Source organism: Onychostoma macrolepis, chromosome 05 (genome assembly GCF_012432095.1).
Source record: "Onychostoma macrolepis isolate SWU-2019 chromosome 05, ASM1243209v1, whole genome shotgun sequence".
NCBI lineage: Eukaryota > Metazoa > Chordata > Actinopteri > Cypriniformes > Cyprinidae > Onychostoma > Onychostoma macrolepis.
Window position 1 is genome coordinate 43,508,103 of NC_081159.1, and position 21,559 is coordinate 43,529,661.

Genomic DNA, 21,559 nt, shown 5'->3' on the forward strand with positions numbered 1-21,559 from the left:
GATTGTCTAGGAGCGTCTGGAAGCCGCTCCTTGGGTGGGGGGCTATGTTACGAATCCTGGGCCTGCTCTTCTATCCGACTGCCACAAGAGGTCGCCCTGCCATCATATTGACTTTCACACCACACATCACAATGGACTGCATTTCCCATCAGCCATCTCACTAATCACACGCTCACCTGATCACACGCACACAGCTGTATCCAATCAGACACTACTTATAAGCCTTGGACTTTCTCTCCCTCTCTGCCCGAGTATTGTATGCATTTATCACTGTCCTAGTTGTTAGCTACTCTACAGAGCCCTGTTAGTTTCCTAGTCTTGCCTGTTTCGGATTGTGTTTTCCCCTGCCTGGACTACTGCTTACGTTTTGGATTACCTCTGTTGTCTAGCCCCTTTGGAGACTGTTCGCTAGTGATGGAAAAATGAAGCTTTGCGAAGCACCGAGGCTTCCCCTCAACTGTATCGTAAAAAGGTTCATTACTCGAAGCTTTTCAAGACGATGCACACTAACGACATCTTGTGGTCAAAAGGTGGAAATAGCTGCCTTTGCGTCCCAGACGACCCAGCCATTTTTGGATTGTTTCAGATAATAAATCAGTTTGTGCTGTGAAAATAAAGCAAAGAAAGTATTAACTCTATATAAATTTATATTTTACATGTCAGTCATTGTTTTACACAATATATGAATAAATGAGTCTGTGAATAAATTTGTGGAAAAAATAGGCAAGAATATATGATATGCATAAATGATCAAAATAAAAGAAGATTATCAGAATGGTCAGCTGAAATGATTGTGAAGCGGGAATTAATACAAAATGAACATGCACAAAACTACACATGCATATATTTATTCGTACATCGATTCATTCTTATCAAAGAAGTGAGTGACACTTGCCACTGCGCAAGTGGTTCGCGTTATTTGAAACAGAATACAAAGCAGTCACGTGGTTGTGTGCGAAAACGAAGCTTCGGACGTCACAGATCACGTGGTTTTGGCAAAATGAATCAAGCTCCGGTACAGTGCTTCACTGCCAGATGCTTCGTTTTTTTGATACAGGCTTCGAAGCCTCAGTGTCGAACGTCACATCACTACTGTTCGCCGATCGTCGACCCACACTAGTCCTAAGATTACTCTTTGTCTTGTCCCTGCCATACCTGTTTGCCATTGTTTCAACCCTGCCTGTATTTATGACCATGCCTTTAAATAAAAGCTTGCACATGGATCCGCACGTCTCACGTCTCGTCAGCCCCGTTACAGTTGTGTTGTGAGTATTTGCAGCACGTTTCTGTATTTGATCGTGTTGTGAGTATTTGCAGCGTGTTTCTGTATTTGGTCATGTTGGGAGTATTTGCAGAATACCTGTTGTCAAACTGATGAAAATGTTTTCTTAATTCGCAGGTGTTTTTTTTCTTTTTGCATGCGTTTTTTTTTTTTTTTTTGCAACGTGTTGAGCTCTCTCGGCTACCCCATATTTTACTATTTAATATCATAATCATATTTTAATAATTTTAATATAATTATCATGATAACTACAAGGTACACACCTCTTGTCTATGCTGGAAATGTCACTTCCAATAAGCCAATAGCATTTAAAACAGACCTCTCAGACACACCCCCGCCATCGGACATGCCCATTTCTCCCACCTGCAGCACTGATATGTCTCTGCTATGGTAATGTTGTTAAGAAGTACCTTTTGTTTATATAACTGATTATAACATGCTCTAATAAACAGGTAAGATTTGTCCGTTTCAACTCAAATCAGTGTCTCATGTCCAAATACTTATTAATAGGTGAAAAATTGTGTAAATAAGTGTAGGCCTACATTATCCCTTAAAATGTTTGTCTTGTTTAAAATAGTTTGTTCGTCTTGCTTCCAGAGCACTTGCTTGCTATGAACTGATTTTTTTTTTCTCAGTTGTTTTGCGCTTGATGAGCTACTATATTTCTACTCACATAAATATTTTGTGATCAGTTGTTTACTTTTGTGGCAGGTAGATGTAACAAGCTGGATATTGTTCATTCAACCTGTTGTTGTCACAAATTATTTGTTTGTTTTAAATCTTTTGTTGTTTTTCTATCAATGTGGTCTTTGGACCCCACTTTTTACAGAGAATTTTACAGTAAGTTTTCATATATTCCTCAAGTTCCTTGGCATCACGTGATCAAAAATTTATTACAAATATCTCTGAATGTGACTACCATCAATCATTCAGGGTTGTAGTATGAATATTTACAGACCTCTTTCATGTATGTTGTGACGACCATCGCTGCCCAGACGTCAGTCAAGCTGAAGAAGTCTTTCCCATTGTAATATTTCTTCAGTTTGGCAATTGCGTCTCCCCAGCTGACTCCTGGTCCGCTGAGTTTCTTGATGATTCTGTCTTTCACGGTCTCTAGTTTGGTGGACCAGTCTGGTTCTTGGTATAAGGAGGCCATGCACCTTAAGAGAAGAATATACTGCTCTCATTTTTGACATTCAACCCAATTCATTCTCTGTGTGTTTGTTGTTTCTCAGGGTTCATACCAGGTGGATCCAGAGACTCCGCTCAGATAAAGGATGCAGTCCAGAAGACCCACTTCATCAAGCTGAACCAGGGATCCCAGCAAACCCACCATGGCTCTTTGTCCTCCTCCAGAACTTAATAATGCAATGTGTGGCACTTTATTCTGAAATACACACAGTTTGATTGTGCAAATATACATCTGTTGGTCATTTCAAGAAAGAATTGCCAGGTAGATAGATAAATGAAGTATAAGATGTTTGACCTGACTGCAGGGTATGTTGAGTTTCTGCAGGCTTTGAAAAACAGTTTCTCTCCTTTTGACTACAAACTCCTCCTCTTTTGTATGTAGAGAGTGTGCAATTCTTACTTCACCACTGCATTGGTCACAAAGACAGACAAACAGACAGACCAGAGCTGAATTTAACATCTCATAGTGCTACAGTGAAAGGGTGCAAGGTAAGATAAATCTTTAATTTTGTTTACATATTTGCTGACAACCATCAGTAATATCCAGTCATGCAAACTACTCAAAGTTTTGAATTTAAAATATAGTCTGGCATTTATGCGATTCATGTACAGTAATTTTATACAACAGACATTTTATGAAAATATATCAATAAAACCTAAATCAATGTATTTACAAGGTTTTAATATTTTCAAAATTGAAGTGAGATTTTTAATCAAAACTTCCAAACTGAATTTTTCGGCTTTCCTTGCAGGCCACAAATTGTTGAGCGATCTTTTTTCTCGCTAACTGATCAAGTTTTTCCTTGTGTATATGACACACAGCAACACTATTCAGCCGTGTTTGTTTCATGGTACGAAGCCATGTTTTTAGCCTTCTGAGACCACTGAAACTTCTCTCAGCTTCTGCTGAGGACACGGGAGTGACAAGAAGCAGTCTGACAAGTGTTTCCACCTGATCAAAAAGACTACGGACTTCTGGACACATCCCCTGAAGGATGCTTGCTGCTTCACTGCTGCGCTGCATATTATGCTTTGATCTGAACATTGCCAATTGTGTGTTAAGGGATATTTTGTCCAGTTCTGGGTACCACATTATCGACCACCCCTGTTTAAGGAACACTCCACTTTTTTTGGAAATAGGCTCATTCTCCAACTCCCCCAGAGTTAATAAGTTGAGTTTTACCGTTTTGGAATCTATTCAGCCGATCTCCGGGTCTGGCAATAGCACTTTTAGCATAGCTTAGCATAGATCATTGACCTAGCTGAGGGCTACTTTCAGGCGCTGCGTAATATCACTGCGCCTGCTGCGACTATGTTACGGCAGCAAACTTCCTTGATTATTACGCCGGAATGGGAGTATAGTTCCTAATCATATCCGCCTAGAAAATCACAACTTTTCATTTTCCACCGGTCTTAGTACACAATATAACTACAGAAGAGTCAAGTTTTAAATAGGAAAAATATCGAAACTCTTTGGTTATTTTTGAACACGATACTACTGGTCTATTCGGATTCAATGATATATGCTAAGCTATGCTAAAAGTGCTATCGCTAGACCCGGAGATCGGCTGAATAGATTCCAAAATGGTAAAACTCAACTTATTAACTAATTAATTATTGGATAATGAGCCTATTTCCAAAAAAAAAAAAAAGGAGTGTTCCTTTAAGAGGATGTTTTCCAGATTCATTAGCATCAGCAACCCTTCCTGCTCAAAACATTCTTTGAACTGCATATCCACAACATCAATCGGAGAGAGAGATCAAGGATTTGGCACATTTCTGATGCTTTGGTGTAGACAATTTGAAACCTCTCTGAGTTTATTTTATTTGCAACAGCATCCCTCACATAGGCAACAGCAGAAAGAATACCATTGATGGTCTGTGTTCGACTTTGGAGAGATGTGTTGAGATTCTCCAATTCTTCTATAGCCTCTAAGGCAAGCAGAAGACCAAGAATTACATTTCCCTGCTGGAATCTGTCATGTAGTCCATTTGCCCTGTTAGCGGTGTCTGAGCTGCCAGATGCCATTTCATTCAGAGCAAGCATTACAGACTCATACTGATTCAGCACTGCATGGATAGCACTGGAGCGAACTGACCATCTTGTGGGACAAAGGGGCCTTATAGTTTGAAAGGACCCTTGAACAGATTTTGCAACTTCCTTGAACAAAGATTTAAATTTACCTGACTGCCCAAACAAAATTCTTAACTCATGAACCCACTGTAAAGCACTGTGGACAACACGTGAGGCAGTACAACCATGCTGTGTAATGAAATTTACACAATGGGCACCACAGTGGATGTATGGGGCAAGAGGTTGTTCCTTTTTAATGATGGCCTGTGCTCAAGAATACCTGCCAGCCATATGCTGCACCATCATATGCCTGCCCTCGTAATCCAGAAATGGGCAAATTTAAACGAACCAACACATCTTTCACAACCTTTGCAAGATTTTCTCCTGTACCCTCAGATACCTCATAAAGGCCAATAAACTCTTCATCAAATCGTTATCTACATATCAGAGACAAATTGCTTCTTGCTCTTTGCCTGAAACATCTTGCGTTCCATGAAAGGGTACGGTCTGACAGTGTCTGTTTTATGATAAATTTGGGATCAGGGTGGTTTGGTTTTGTTGCTGAGAAATGTTGATCAGAGTCTGCAGATTCTTCCCTGTTCATCAAATCAGTTCTCTCTTCTCTTCAGTTCTCACATGGTTCCTTACTTTTTCCCTCATCTCCCTCTCTTTCATCCTCTTTTTCCTTCCCTTCCTCACACATGACTGACACTTCCTCACAAACATCCTAAAAACAGATATAAACAGCATATAGGGGGCAGGGATCACTCATTAGTGACTCATTTGCCATTTCCATAGTTAAACACAACTTCACAAGTTTTTCATTTAGATGTATATTTAGCAACCCATAAATAGCCTACAATACAGTACTTAACACTTTTGGAACACACTGCCTTTATACATAAAACTAATTTTATTTAACAGTTTGAACATAAAATAAAAAATGTTATATTTTGTTTTATGGAATTAAATTGATTTAAGGAATTAAATTGATGTGTAATTCCTTCAAATATTGGCAAGTAGTCTCAATTAAGAAAAGACTGCCTTAAAATTGTCAATCCTCTTTTTTTTATACAAATCTCACCTGTACACATTCTGGAGGGGTCAAGCAACTGTCCTCCCCTCTCTCTGTCAGTGACGTCACAGCCTGCCTTTCCTACAGACCAGTTAGGACATAGCAATAATAAATCTTTAAAAGACTAAAATTTCATTAAGTATGATAAGATATTCGGCGCAAAACAAATTTGATTTATTGTGAAAGGATAATTCTACTCCGGATGCGAGCAGCACATAGGCAATAAAAGACAGTAGAACCCAACCCAGCAGGTACCAGACGTCTATATAACGTCAGGTTGACGTTGGACATGATGTCGGACAGACGTTGCATTTTGGTAGAAAATGAAAATCAGGTTGACGTCAATATTTAACGTTTACTTAACGTTGGATTTTGGTTCTACAAAAACAAAATCTCAACGTCAGCTGATGTCGGTATCGGACATCAATTTAACATTGACACTGAATTTTGGTCATCCGACGTCGCAACTGAAATTCAACCAAATATCAACGTTTTATAACATTGTGTGCCTGCTGGGAATAATCTGTTATGTCTCATTTAGCAGATGCTTTTATCCAAAGCGACAAGTAGGAGAGCATTTAACACACACTCGGCACAATCCGGTACGACGTGACGAGGTCCATATGGGTTCTGTTGTCTTACACGTCTTTCTACGTTACAGTAGGTTAAATCATAACATGGAAACTTTATCGTGTGATTCATGTCATTGCGACATACTGTAACACATACTTACAGTGTGTGTTTGAAAAAAGGATGTAATCGTCCTCTGCTTTTTTCTGGGGAGCATTTTACCCCAGACAGCCAAACAGCAAAGTGAATGAACGAACAAAAATTCGCAAGAGCAACAAAAGATTTGCTGTGCTGTGATTGGCTGAATGTTAGTTCACTCAAGTCTAAGTAACAAATCAGAGAACACAGGCGGAAATATTGGTGCTGAGTCAAAAAAAAAATGCGGGGGACAGAATCACCTGTTTCTAAAAGTTCCCCCCGGTTGCTACACCCCTGAACGTGAGTACAAGATAAACGCAACATAATGCCATCACATTTACCGATGATGAACTGGTCTGACCCCGATCTGAGTGAAGCAATGTCTTTATTCAGACAAAAAATGAATCTGTACCTGGAGGATGAAGAGATAACAGATGCAGAAAAACAAGCTAGGAAAATTTGTAGAGGAATTGGAGACTAATGCCGAGTTCACACTGCACGATTTTCAAACTCGTCGGATCGCTGTTGTTTTCGCACTGCGTGACTATCTGGGGTAGCATTCAGTTGCTGCTGTGTTCACATTGCACGATGGATCGGCGACAGGGGCTTTCACATTGCACGATTTCACAAGAGGAAGAATCGCCGACAACTCTGTCTGATCCGCAAACTACGTGATAAGGAAGTGATAAGGAAATGACGCGAGAACCTGCGTGCGTCAGCCCGTTGTTCTCGAGCGAGACTGGAAGTATTAAAAAAATATAGCCAGCAAATTGTCTGTGCGCTGATTTCAGCTACAAAAAGAAAAACAGATTATGCAGGAGGGAGATACAGGGAACATGGATTGTGTTCTGCAAAGAGTGGTAAATAATAATTTTGCAGTAACTGTTATGCTGATGTTGCAGCTGGTCAAGCGTTTGTGCTTGTTTCTGTATGATATAATTGTACATATTAAAATACTAATATGGTCTATAACTCCTCACCAAACTTCCCTCTGCCCTGTATCTTTGTCTCTCATTGGCTGAAGGTCATCCCCGATGTAGTTTTCAGTCAGAAATCATTGCACACAGCAGGATTGTGAATCGCCGACAGCTCCAGATATTTAGCATGTCAAATATTTCACAGGCGTCGGCGACGTGTCGGCGATTCCCTCAGATCGCGTCTTTGATAATTCACACTGCGCGATTGTCACTCGCGTGAACGAGGTCCGATTTGCCTCCGATTTCAGGCATTTGTCGGCGATTTATCAAAACCTGTCGGCGAGTGAAAAATCGGGCTAAAATCGTGCAGTGTGAACTCGGCATAAGGATTGAAACGACTCAATGCAAGTGGGCTCAGTGATGCAGATAAGAAAAAGCCTGACACCTTGTGGACTTTTTTTGAAGAACAACTAAAATTAAATGTGAACTTTAGAATTCACAGACTCCATCTCATGCAATACAGACAGAAACCAAATGAGAGCACTGACGATTTTGTGACTAAAGCCAGAACTTTAGCACTAAAATGCCAATTTACTGACGATGGGCTTAATGAACGTCTCATTGAGCGTATCATTGCCAGTACACCTTTTGATGCTCTCAGAAATTATCTCTACAGCAAGCCCAAAGGCCATCCCATTGCTGACCTACTAGCAAAGGGGAGAAAGTATGAAGCCTTAGCAGCTGGAAATGAACAGATACAACAGCTTGGCATGTCAAACACGGAAAAGGTCCATACCATAACAAGAGGACCCGGCCACCCGGTACCCAGAAGCAGTGCCCCTCCGAAAAGCCGAACATCGCGCATGAGCTGTTCCTGCTTTTCAGCCGAGTCGGCATCCCAGCAGAGATCCTGACCGATCAGGGGACCACATTTATGTCCTGGCTAATGGCTGACCTCTGCTGGCTGCTCCGGGTAAAGCAGTTACGGACAACCGTCTACCACCCCAAGCAGACGGGCTCGTCGAACGATTTAACCAAACACTCAAACAAATGCTACAGCGGGTGGCCGGGGAAGATAAGCGAGACTGGGACCTGATGTTGCCCTATGTCCTGTATGTCCCAGGACCTTTTTTCAAGCCAAAATGGACCAAATTCTTGAAGGTCTTCACGGTGTAATCAGCATAGCAGATGACGTTGCAGTATGTGGAGTAGACGAGGAGGATCATGACAGGAACCTGATAAGCCTAATGGAAAGAGCTGCAGAAACTGGAATGGTGTTTAATAGCGACAAGTGTATCATCAAGCAGCAGAGCATATCTTTTTTTGGCAATCTGTACACAGACAAAGGCATCAGACCAGATCCAGCCAAAGTCCAAGACATACAGAAAATGCCAACGCCACAAAGCAAGGAATATCTCCATCGATTTATGGGCATGATGAACTATCTGTCACCCTACATTCCAAAGTTTGCAGATAAAGCCCACAATCTGAGAGGACTGCTGAAAAGCGACTCACAGTGGATTTGGGACAGTGATTATCAGAAGTGCTTCGAAGACCTAAAGACAACAGTGACGGTTGATGCTTTCTTAAAATACTACAACGCTGCAACCACCCTCACACTGGAAGTAGATGCATCACAGCGAGGCATCGGTGTAGCACTGGTGCAAGACAAGAGGCCCATTGCTTTCGGTTCAAAAACACTGAGTGTCAATCAAGATACAGCAACATTGAAAGAGAAATGCTTGCTATTGTATATGGTATGCAGCGATATCACACATACTTGTATGGTAAATCATTCATTGTGGTAACTGACCACAAACCTCTCGTTACCATATGCACAAAGCCTCTACATGCTGCTCCTCCCAGGCTGCAACGAATGCTAATCAAGACGCAGGGATACAACTACAGCATCATGTATCGTCCTGGAAACCAAATGATTCTTGCAGACACCCTCAGCCGTCTGCCAAACCCTGAAAACAATGAAGCCATTGAACATGATGAATGCACTGATGGACTGGATGCAGAATTTGAAGACCCTGAGCTTCATACTGTCGCAATTGTAAACTTTTCTCCGAACAATCAGGAGGCTCTCAGAACTGAGACTGCAAAGGACCCCAAGCTCAGTGCATTAAAAGAAATCATCCATCAGGTATGGCCAGATAAGATACAAGACCTGCCAATAGACCTACGCAGCTATTGGCCTTTCAGAGATGAACTCGTAATTGAAGCAGGAGTTGTATTCAAAGGCAGACAAGTGCTTATTGCAGAATCTGTGACCACTGACATTCTGATTCAGCTACATGCAGGCCACCAAGGTATCGAAGAAAAAAACGCCGGTTGGCTCGAGAGAGTGTTTATTGGACAAAGATAAACACAGACATTGAAAAAATGTGCGAGTCTTGCAGTACCTGTGCAGAGCACCAAGACGCACAACCAAAAGAACCGCTCATTCCACACAAAACACCCACAAAGCCGTGGCAGTACCTGGCATCTGATCTGTTTGAGATTCATGGACAACAGTACCTACTTACTGTGGACAAGTATTCCAAATATCCTTTGGTTGATGAAATGCCCACTCCAGCAAGCAGCCATACAGTTGCACGTAAAATGCAGTTTCATGTCTTTATTTGCTTGACCAGATTAAATAATGACAGACAATGGACCACAGTACACAGGAAAATCCTTCAAAAAATGCATAGCTGATTGGGGATTAAAACACAAAGAAGATGTACAAGTAGCCTTGTTGCAAGTGTGAGCGATGCCCATTGACAGTAATCTACCATCCCCTGCAGAACTGCTCCTTGGCAGACCTATCACCACACTCCTACCAAGTCATGCAGATCCAGGGAAACTGGAACACAGACAACACCTGGAAAAAAGGACAACAATAATGAAAACGCATCATGATCAGTGTAGTGGTAGAGATTTACCTCCACTGTTCTGTGGACAGTGTGTAAGAGTGCTGGACAAGGAGAGGAGAACATGGCACCCAGGGACTATTGTGGAAAAGTGCAGGGAGCCAAAAAGCTACTTGGTTCAAACACCAAATGGAAACACAGTCAGACGTACCAGGAGCCATCTTCGTGAGATGTATGCAACACAAACACAGAACATCCAGAAGAAAGTGCAATTCGCCGAAACACCTAAGAGAGATGTGGTTGAGCAAAGCCACAAGGATATAGTCGAAAGCAAAACCACTCAACCTCTTGAAACAAAAACAGATAATACAGGCAATGAGACAGCAGTACCAACACGCACAAGGTCTGGACGAATCATAATTAAGCCAGTGCAATACAAGGACTGTGTGTAAAGCTGAATGAAAAGTTAAGCAGTAAGAGTTCCAAATATGGACTAAATGCATATTTCTGCACACAACCAGTTTATTAATGTTCATTACTGTTATTAGGTGCATTCCACTGAGAAAAAAAAAAACCCTGGAATGCCTTACTGTTTATGGAACATATATTGTTGTCATGTTTGTCTGAGATGTTTACACTCTTATGTTAAACAGGGGGGATGTTGTGATACGTAATATGTTGTGTTACGCTATACGCTACATGTGTGTACCGGAAGTATCTGTGTAGTTGAACATGAGTTGAGCACCTAGTAAAGACGTTCATACCAACTGATATTGTCGTCCAGTAATACTTCAGGTGCTGGGTTATTTTTTAATCCAAACGCTGGGTTCAGCTTGTTACCAGGAATTTACCAACTAGAACTAGGAAGTATGACCACATTAGCCCGGTTCTGTCAACACTGCACTGGCTCCCTATTAAACATGGTATACATTTTAAAGGGGTCCTATTATGCTTTTTCACTTTTTGAATTTAAGTCAGTGTGTATGTTTGGGTATAAAACGATCTACAAAATTACAAATCTCAAAGTCCACTCCAAAGGGAGATATTTCGTTTTTAAAAAAAATCCCTTTTCAAGAACTACAACGAACGGCTCGTTTGGACTACAAAGTTGTTTTCCTGTATTTGTGATATCACAAAGATAAATCCCGCCTACTGAAATTCGAATGGTTGGCAGGTGGGGAGAACGCTTGGTTGAGCTCTGCACATTTCAAAATCGAAACCCGGTGTGGGTGTTTTTATATCACTGTATTTCTGATGGAAACCAACTGTTTTCAGAAAATTTTGGATGTCATTTTCATTTCGTCTTGCGTGTAATGTCTGATAAAGCAGGGTTTGTGAGCAGAGCACTGCTTTCTGTACAGCGTTACCAGGGAAACCTCGCTCTCTCCCGCTCCCACTCCCTGCTGGCAGAGAATTAATTTGCATATATATGCCGCCACAAATAGTGTAAGTCTGTGGGACTATATGGTATAAATAAATTCAACTGTATAAGAGTTTCACTTCAATTCATGTTATAATGTTAGAATTAAAAAACAATAAACATAATACATATTACCTTTACACTTATCTTATTTTTAAGCTGTTGTTGACATCCTATCTAAAACGTGATTTAGCCAAAAAAAAAAACAACAACAATAACCACTTTAATATGTCTTGCAATATCCGTGCGTGCAAAGGTTCTGCGTGATCCTCGAGTTCAATATTCTCGGGGTCTGAATTGAAATGGCAATATTGATGAACTTGCTGCTTTGGCAAGGGACGGGGCAGTACTGAAACACCGTCTAAGCTGTTCGCAAATCACAAAGCACTGGGACAGCTAACAAATCACAACACACTTTGTTTTTCAGAAGGTGGGCCTTCATCAAACCCAGAACTAATCGAGTCGTTGTGTCAGGCTGGGGAGAAAGGTATTGTAATAATGTAAATTATGTGAAAAATAATGCGATTTCGAACCACCCAAGCATGAGAGCATGTTCTAGTACACCCCCAAAACAAAATCCAGACTTTGTAAAAGAGCATAATAGGACCCCTTTGAGATCTTGCTAATTACCTATAAGGCCCTGAATGGTTTGGCACCTCAGTATTTGAGTGAGCTCTTATCCCAGTCCTTCACCTTATATCACTATAGTCCTTCACGTCCACTGCGATCTCAAAACTCTGGCCATTTAATAATACCTAGAACATCAAAATCAACTGCGGGCGTGAGATCGTTTTTCCTATTTAGCGCCCAAACTCTGGAACAATCTACCTAACACTGTTCAGGAAGCAGACACACTCTGTCAGTTAAAGATTAAAGACCCATCTCTTTAACCTGGCTCACACATAATATACTATCGCATTTCTTATAATTCAAATCCGTTAAAGGATTGTTAGGCTGCATTAATTAGGTCAACCGGAACCAGGAACACTTCCCAAAAACACCCAATGTACTTGTTACATCGTTAGAAGAATGGCATAATTTCTTATTCCAAGGTCACCGTAGCCACCCAGATCCAGACACCTAGATGAGCCCCAGAGACAGATCCCCAGTGAAGACCCTGTCTCCTAGACGGCCATTGGGACAAGACCACAGGAACCAGATGAGTCCTCTGCACAATCTGACTCTGCTGCAGCATTTTGACACACTATTTCCCCGTCTAAATACTGTAAAGCTGATGTAAAGCCACCCAGCTTTATATCAAGCTGATGTAAAGCTGCTTTGACACAATTTGCATTGTTAAAAGGGCTATAAAAATAATAGTGATTGACTTGACTTGTTGGGTTATTTTAATGCTGGGTTATTTTTTTCAACCTAACCGCTGGGTTGAGCTTCTCTTCGGTGAAACTTCAACAACACAGCTGCTGTAAGCACGGGATTTTTACGTCCAGGAGAGAGCAGTTCTCAGCGCCGCCGCCGATTTGGTGCACTCTTTCGGGGAAATAAAGGTCTGTATACATTTTATTTAATTTATAATGTCTTTAATGTGGTGTAAATTATATTATTTTACACAACGCAACATAAGGACGAGATGTCAGTCAGCAGCGGTCGTTTCGCGCTGGAAACGCCTTTGCCTTGCACAACATAAATGGATTTTATTCGTCATAATACTGAGTGTAATTTAGTTTGATGTTAAAATATGTCCTCTAATCTCAGTACTGTTTATTTTTGGGCAGGTTTTGGAGTCAGTCACGCCTTATCTCAGCTACGAGTGAAACGCAAGGCGCAGTTCCCCGCAAACAGCAGCCCTTCACCGGCTCGGATTTCGCAGCACGAGAATTAGCACTATTTCGGTAAAAAGTGATTTCTGAAACGTAGGGATTTTTTTTTTTTTTTTTACTCAAAATCCTCACAGAGAGAGCCAGGAATATCCAGGGTACAATACAGGGAATCATGAAACAACAACCGGCAAACACAAGTGAAAACCAAGCTGTTTAAATACACACAGACAGACAAGCTAAATGAGATAACAAGGGGGCATGGGCAGTTGTCATAGGAACACACAAGGGTAACTATAGAAACAAACAAGCAGACTAAGGAAACAGGAACTAGACTCGGGAAGTGAAGACCGTAACACCGGGGCAGACACGGAGCACATATGACAATTACAGAGAACAGTTGAATACACTTAAATTAAAATGCTACTTCTATATGCCTTTTTAATTTCTAAAATGCTTGTTAAACGAATGTATGTGATATTGTAAACTATGCTGTATTCACCCAAATAAATTCAATTTGTCTTGTATTTTGTCCATGGGTGTTCTTGCTTAATAATAAATGTTCATCTTTTGATTATTGCTGTTGCCTATAGTAATTCTGTGTGTGATTTTTCATTTCCAGCCCATTTTAAGCCAACAATATAATACTTTTTAAACAATAAATTAAACAACCCAGCATGGTGGGTAAAAATGTTTAATCCAACCAGCTGGGTTGCCAAATAACCCAAATTGGGTTTGTTTTTAACCCAGCATTTTTTAGACTGTGTGACGGGAGGAGCCAACGACAGACACAGTGGGTGTGGCGTCAGGCCTCGGAGAGGCTTTTATTAACAAAATAAAGTGTCCAGGGAAAGAAGTGTCCAAAATAAACAGGGGGTCTGGTGTCCTCGTCGTGCTGCGGGCTCGTGAAGGAGGGCAGTGTTCCAGGAGGAAGGGTCCAGGAAGGGGCGGAGTCCGTTGGCCGCACGCTCCCACTCGGGTCCGGGCGCGAGGGCGGCGGCTTCATCATAGCGGCTCTTACACGTCGTCCACGGCCTTTGGTAGGACTTATGCGGCCCGACATCCTGGTCCGACGGCCGTGTCTGGTGCGGCTTTCGTCCGGACCGCGGGTTCGGCAGCTCACGTCTTCGGTGGCGCGGAAGTCCTCTCGCTCCTTCCTGGACCCACGAGGACACCAGCGTGCATGCACGGGAAGAGACCGGTCTCCCGAGGAGGCGCTGGGCATTTAACAGCGGCGGTGATGAGGCTTCATTCAGTCCAGCTGTGCCTCATCACACGCCGCCAGCCCGCGTTGATCCCACGCCCCTCCTCTCATCCACCCACTCCAGTCGGGAGCCTGGTGAAGGCGGCGAATAAGGGACGGGTGGTGATGATAATGAGGGGAGGGCCACTGATCCGTCACATTCCCCCAAGCGACATCCCGTCATCGGTCGCCGCCCACGCAGGAGTGCTACCTTCCTCAACCAGGCTCCATACGGTCGGAGTGGGCGGGCAGGGATTCCTCTCCGGCGATCTCCCTCTCGCACCGCGCCGGAACAGGGACAGAGAAACGGTATTAGTCGACAGCCTCAACCAACCACAGGGTAAGATGACAAGTGGGAAACGTCACTTACCCCTTTGGTGGTTGGGAGGCCGTCTCCGTCGTTTCTCCGTCCCAGCGCTTCTCCACGAACTTCTGCGGGCGAGAGGGATGGCGTCTTCAGGTGTTGCCCAACTGCGCTGTCTAGGCTCCGCCTTGCCCGCATTCTCCACCACTGTGACGGGAAGAGCCAGCGACAGACACAGTGGGTGTGGCGTCAGGCCTCGGAGAGGCTTTTATTAACAAAATAAAGTGTCCAGGGAAAGAAGTGTCCAAAATAAACAGGGGTCTGGTGTCCTCGTGCTGCGGGGCTCGTGAAGGAGGGCAGTGTTCCAGGAGGAAGGGTCCAGGAAGGCGGAGTCCGGCGGCCGCACGCGCTCCCACTCGGGTCCGGGCGCGAGGCGGCGGCTTCATCATAGCGGCGGCTCTTACACGTCGTCCACGGCCTTTGGTAGGACTTGTACGGCCCGACATCCTGGTCCGACGGCCGTAATACGGGTGCGGCTTTCGTCCGGACCGCGGGTTCGGCAGCTCACGTCTCGGTGGCGCGGAAGTCCTCTCGCTCCTTCCTGGACCCACGAGGACACCAGCGTGCATGCGGGAAGAGACCGGTCTCCCGAGGAGAGGCGCGCTGGGCATTTAACAGCGGCGGTGATGAGGCTTCATTCAGTCCAGCTGTGCCTCATCACACGCCGCCAGCCGCGTTGATCCCACGCCCCTCCTCTCATCCACCACTCCAGTCGGGAGCCTGGTGAAGGCGGCGAATAAGGGACGGGTGGTGATGATAATGAGGGGAGGGCCACTGATCCGTCACATTCCCCCAAGCGACATCCCGTCATCGGTCGCCGCCCACGCAGGAGTGCTACCTTCCTCAACCAGGCTCCATACGGTCGGAGTGGGCGGGCAGGGATTCCTCTCCGGCGATCCTCCCTCTCGCACGCGGAACAGGGACAGAGAAACCGGTATTAGTCGACAGCCTCAACCAACCACAGGGTAAGATGACAAGTGGGGAAACGTCACTTACCCCTTTGGTGGTTGGGAGGCCGTCTCCGTCGTTTCTCCGTCCCACGCGCTTCTCCACGAACTTCTGCGGGCGAGAGGGGATGACGTCTTCAGGTGTTGCCCAACTGCGCTGTCTAGGCTCCGCCTTGCCCGCATTCTCCACCACTGTGACGGGAAGAGCCAACGACAGACACAGTGGGTGTGGCGTCAGGCCTCGGAGAGGCTTTTATTAACAAAATAAAGTGTCCAGGGAAAGAAGTGTCCAAAATAAACAGGGGGTCTGGTGTCCTCGTCGTGCTGCGGGGCTCGTGAAGGAGGGCAGTGTTCCAGGAGGGGAAGGGTCCAGGGAAGGGGCGGAGTCCGGCGGCCGCACGCGCTCCCACTCGGGTCCGGGCGCGAGGCGGCGGCTTCATCATAGCGGCGGCTCTTACACGCCGTCCACGGCCTTTGGTAGGACTTGTACGGCCCGACATCCTGGTCCGACGGCCGTAATACGGGTGCGGCTTTCGTCCGGACCGCGGGTTCGGCAGCTCACGTCTTCGGTGGCGCGGAAGTCCCTCACGCTCCTTCCTGGACCCACGAGGACACCAGCGTGCATGCGGGAAGAGACCGGTCTCCCGAGGAGAGGCGCTGGGCATTTAACAGCGGCGGTGATGAGGCTTCATTCAGTCCAGCTGTGCCTCATCACACGCCGCCAGCCAGCGTTGATCCCACGCCCCTCCTCTCATCCACCCACTCCAGTCGGGAGCCTGGTGAAGGGTGGCGAATAAGGGACGGGTGGTGATGATAATGAGGGGAGGGCCACTGATCCGTCACAACTGTAATAGACATTAATTGTGTAAGTAATGCAGTACAGTACTTATATATATTTAGGAATCTGAGCAGGATTACGAACCTTTCCTGGAGTTTGGATGCACTCATCTATAAAACAAGAGAGTCAACACTAAAGTTAAAATAATTTGATACCTATTAGGGAAAATATTTTGATAAAATCAGGGAAAGTCTTTCCTCAAATGTCAATTATTAGCCACAATGTATATAGTCTTTAGTTTGCAGGTCATTGGTATTAGCCGAGTTTTAGTTAGAGTTAAATTCATTCATATAAATATGACATTTAATTGCCTGTTGTAAAAGTATTAACACATATACTCACTGTTCTTGATTAGTCTTGTAAAATCCCGAGATTCACCGATAACAACTCAGCTGCCGTTTTCTCTCAGATCAGACAGAAGATGCTCTTTTACAGGCTCTGGATCATGAGGAGGGGTGGAGATGATTAACATGGACTTCAGACAACAGGAAAACAGAAAACCTCCACCAAAAAAAAGAAAGAAAAAAGCTTGGTGTGGTGACTTGCTGTGAATTGTTGCACAGGTTAAGCTTGCACTGATTTAATCCAATTTCATCCATGAATGTAAATAGAAAGCTGATTACAAATAGAAAGAAAGTGAATAGAAAGCTGAATAGAAAAATTTAAGAAATTCCTTAACTTCTTAATTACGAGATTTTCATGAATCTGAGCCAGGATTGTTAAAGGTAAATAACCTATATATATATATATATATATATATATATATATATATATATACTCATTGGCGTTGTCATGGAGAGGGAGAGAACCCAATTGCCAGGAGGCGGAGTCTGTGAACAGGAGCCACCTGATATGATGGGATATGAACAGAGCAGAAAGACGCATTGGGGAGACTAGATCTCCCAAGACCAGGCTAATGTTGTCTCTGGTTCTTTTCTCCTGTAGGCGCCAGTGATTACTAAGAGATCACAGACCATAAGGTTGCTACTTCTACAGTCTTCACAGCTGATTTTCTGGCTCTCTGGCACCTTGGAGCACCTACACCACTTTCAGTATTGTCACACTCTAAAAAGGCTGGGTTAAAAAATAACCCAACCTTAACCCAGCCGCTGGGTAACTATGGGACAGAACACGCTGGGTTGTTTTGACCCAAGTGCTGGTTGAGCCATTTGACCCAGAATGCTGGGTTGTTTATTTAACCCAACCAGTGGGTCAGGTTAACTGTGTTGCTGGGTTAAACATTACCCAAACATTGGGTTATTTGTTGTCTCATTGCCTTGCTACGTTTATATTTACCAATATTACTAATAATAATAAATAACAATCACAAAGAAATGTAAAATTATTATTTTTCTGTAATACAATTACACAACACAAAAAATGCAACTGTAAATATCAATTTAATGAGTTTTCACATTTCTTTTTAAAGATTTTTTTGAATGGGTGCTATACTGTTACACATTACACCCAATCCCTACAGACACAAATAAAAATGTTTTTTGTAGATCAGTTTCTTTAAAAAACAAAACTTTGTAAACTAGGTACTGTAGATTCCTATTCTTTGTCAACATTGCAACATCATAACACTATGAAATTGATTATTGCCACAGGAGAATCAGTCCAAACATTGTGCCATTAAAACTAAGCCAAACAAAGAGACCTACAACAGACAATACATGTGACAAAAAATTAAAACGTTACAAGTGGCCAGAAAAAACGGTTGCCCTCAAATACTTCGCACATGAAGACTCATGTCCATCAATATGATATACTGCATGCTGGAGAAATTCCCAGGAAGGAAGATGTTAGTGTAGCTAACATCAAGCACAAAAAAAGGACTTGAAAAAGATAAACAGCCTCAAGCAACAAGTCTGTTTCAATGGCATAGCCTGAAACAATGGCGAAGGTGTGGGATGTCGCTGTCTCGTCACCAAGGCACAGAATGTGCAGGAATGCATCACCGTGTTGGTCCCCGCCACCTGTTAATTACACGACACTTAGTCTTGCAACGTAACTTACATTTTTACAAGTTGTAACATTAAGGTTGACTTAAATAAATAACGTTTAAGTGTATTTTATGGAAATCAGCCAAACCATCTGAGTTTTCCTGTGAACTGGGTCTGGTAAAGGTTGCTCAAACTAAATATTTATTGTGTTACTGATTTAGGTTTATTTCTGCTTACTGGCACTTCTTGGTTGTCTACCTAAATTTCATCCAACCAACATGGCATAAATTATGGGGTATTTAAAGCCCCCAGTATATATATATAGTACTGTGCAAAAGTTTTAGGCCACTAGTATTTTAGCCAGCTAAATTAAAAAATGGTTTTAAGTCAGTTATTTCTATCTTTTGCTGTAATGTGTCAGTAGGAAATATCAGTTTACATTTCCAAACATTCATTTTTGCAATTAATTGTAATAATCCAGTGACATTTTTGTTTGATCTGATCTGGTCATCATCCAGTCTGTCTGGAATGACATGAAGAAACAGAATAAACTGAGACAGACTAAATCCAGAACAACTGTGGCAACATCTCCAAAATGCTTCAAGAAAGCTCCTGCAAAGCTCATGAGAAACTTTGCTCAACTGCAGCGAGGGCAAAAGCTGCTTTAAATTTAAAGGATGATCACACCAAATGTTGATTTAATTTAGTTAATAGAAGTTAATTGATAAAGAAAATCTATTTATGACATTATTTTTGACAGCATCCTCATTTTACAGCATTTTTTCACAAGTGTCTAAAACTTTTAACAGTACTGTAGGTTTGCAGGAGGTTTCTTGAAGCGTCTTGGAGATGTTGCCACAGTTCTTTTGGATTTACTTTGTCTCAGTTTCTTCATGTCATTCCAGACAGACTCGATGATGATCAGATCCGATCTGTGTGGAGCACTGGCTGTTGTCAGACATTCACTGGATTATTACAGTTAATGACAAAATGAATGTTTGGACATGTAAACTGATATTTCCTACTGACTACAGCAAAAGATAGAAATAACTGACTTAAAACCATTTTTAACTGTTGAAAATACTAGTGGCCTAAAACTTTTGCACAATAGGGTACAATGGGGCTAAAGGCGCCCTGGGGTCAAAGGCACCTTTGATATTATTTTCATCTAAACCACTAGATGGCACAAAAATGTGGCGTAGCACTTTGCAAAACATTTGCTTTTCAACATGCACGATTTTATTTGTCTGATCTTTGACGCGATCACACGCAGCAGTGCAAAGTTGATTCTGTGCTTACTTGATCTTATATTTTATGTTTTTCAAATGTTGTAGATTTAAGTAGCAAATGAGAATCGCTAAAAATAATACATATATTTTGAGACAAAGGCCTTCTTTATGATTTTCAGTTTGCTTAAGATAATTAAAGCAACAGTTTTTAAATAAAGAAAGAATATGTAAAAGTATGTATTTGGGGTAAAACGCGCCTCTGCTGTTGGGGCTAAAGGCGCCGTAATTAACATGATAATTAATAGATGGCTGACTTTTCCATTTGTTCTCATGACATGGTTAGATTCAGATGGTTAATATCATATATTATGTTGTTATAAATATCATATATATTATGTATGTGTCCATATTAAAGATAATCACAATGTTTAAAATTAAACCATCATATTTAAAAACAGGATATTTATCATATAATAAAATATAATTTGTTGTTAGCCTACTACTGTAAATATATTTTCAATTATTATTGAATCTCCTTCAATACTTTCAGAATCTTTACTTATTAAAATGACTTTATTTCTGTATTTTAAAATATATTTTTTATATTAACATATTTTAATGACAGTAGGCCTATATTTATTGACCACCTTTTTTCTTTTCTTTTTTTTTTAAAATTAAGCAGAAAACAGAACAAACTTTGCTAAAGTGATTGTTTTTAACAAGTATTAACTTAGACATTCTAAAAAAAAAACATTATTTTAGCTGAAGTATTTGTATCAATACCGTGAGCCCCGTGTGTGGGGTAAAAGGCCCCCTTTGTCACCTCATACATTTATAAGATTTTTAAACAAAATAAACAACTTGAATGATTTATTTTCACACAAAATCTGTTGCTCCATTAATGTTCAATACAAAATTTTTTTTTTTTGACAATTATACATTTTAATTGCGCAGCGCAGTGAATACCACATTTTTTGTTAAGGTGGGCCTTTAGCCCCGTTGTACCCTACTGTGTATAGAGTAGAAAAAGTAAAAGAAACTTACAGGTTGTACGTCAAATGAATGACTTCCAGGATTCTGTGGTTGTGGGTCTGAAGACCTTTCCTCCGTTCTTGAATATTGATTGGGGAAGCAGAGCGGGCAGGACTTTGAAAGCACTCTCCCTTTTAGCATCTAAACCATAAGAATAATACAGTGCAAGCTGTGAAACTGATCTCACAATCAAAGAAGTTAGTGATGTTAGTGATGTTCTGGCAGAGGTGCTGCTGTGTACACTCACAGAAAACAATGTGCTCAAATTTTAAAGATGTGGGGCAGCTCCTGTAATATTGCCTTGACTATCGACAGAGACATCAGCTCTCAGCGATATCTCTGACTATCGTCAATACACTATACTATCGTCTATATGCATAACCCCACTAACAATTTAACCATTTCAAATTTCTGTAAACGAAACCATAAAATCTAAATTATTTCTTACCATGCCAAGTTTTTCTAGAAGCCTGGAGAACTCTTTCAAGATTTCTGGGATGCTTGTAGACCCATTACTGCGAATCCACCATTTCTTAAATTTTTTTGGGAGGCAAAACAAATTCTGTAAAATAAGGATGAAAAACTGGGTTAAAAGCTAGCAAAACCATACAGTATGCCAGCCTGGAAATCCAGTGATCTGCCTATTATTCATCAATCTCA

General features: G+C 42.1%; 1 protein-coding gene across 6 annotated transcripts in view; it reads right to left on the reverse strand.

The window, feature by feature from the left end:
- Positions 1-21,559, reverse strand: part of LOC131541377 (cytosolic phospholipase A2 gamma-like) — a 41,480-nt gene that overhangs the window by 14,734 nt on the left and 5,187 nt on the right. For 2 of the 6 annotated variants that reach the window (XM_058777085.1, XM_058777086.1), the window contains 3 exons: positions 2,769-2,880; positions 2,527-2,669; positions 2,241-2,442 (listed from right to left, as the gene is read on the reverse strand). In XM_058777085.1, the coding sequence (XP_058633068.1) occupies positions 2,241-2,442; positions 2,527-2,618 (294 nt within the window). In that variant the 5' untranslated portion in view covers positions 2,619-2,669; positions 2,769-2,880. Of the gene's footprint in view, positions 1-2,240; positions 2,443-2,526; positions 2,670-2,768; positions 3,373-5,195; positions 5,231-16,776; positions 16,803-17,034; positions 17,194-21,559 lie in introns of those variants that run through there. The other 4 variants (XM_058777082.1, XM_058777083.1, XM_058777084.1 and 1 more) reach the window with 4 other exon arrangements.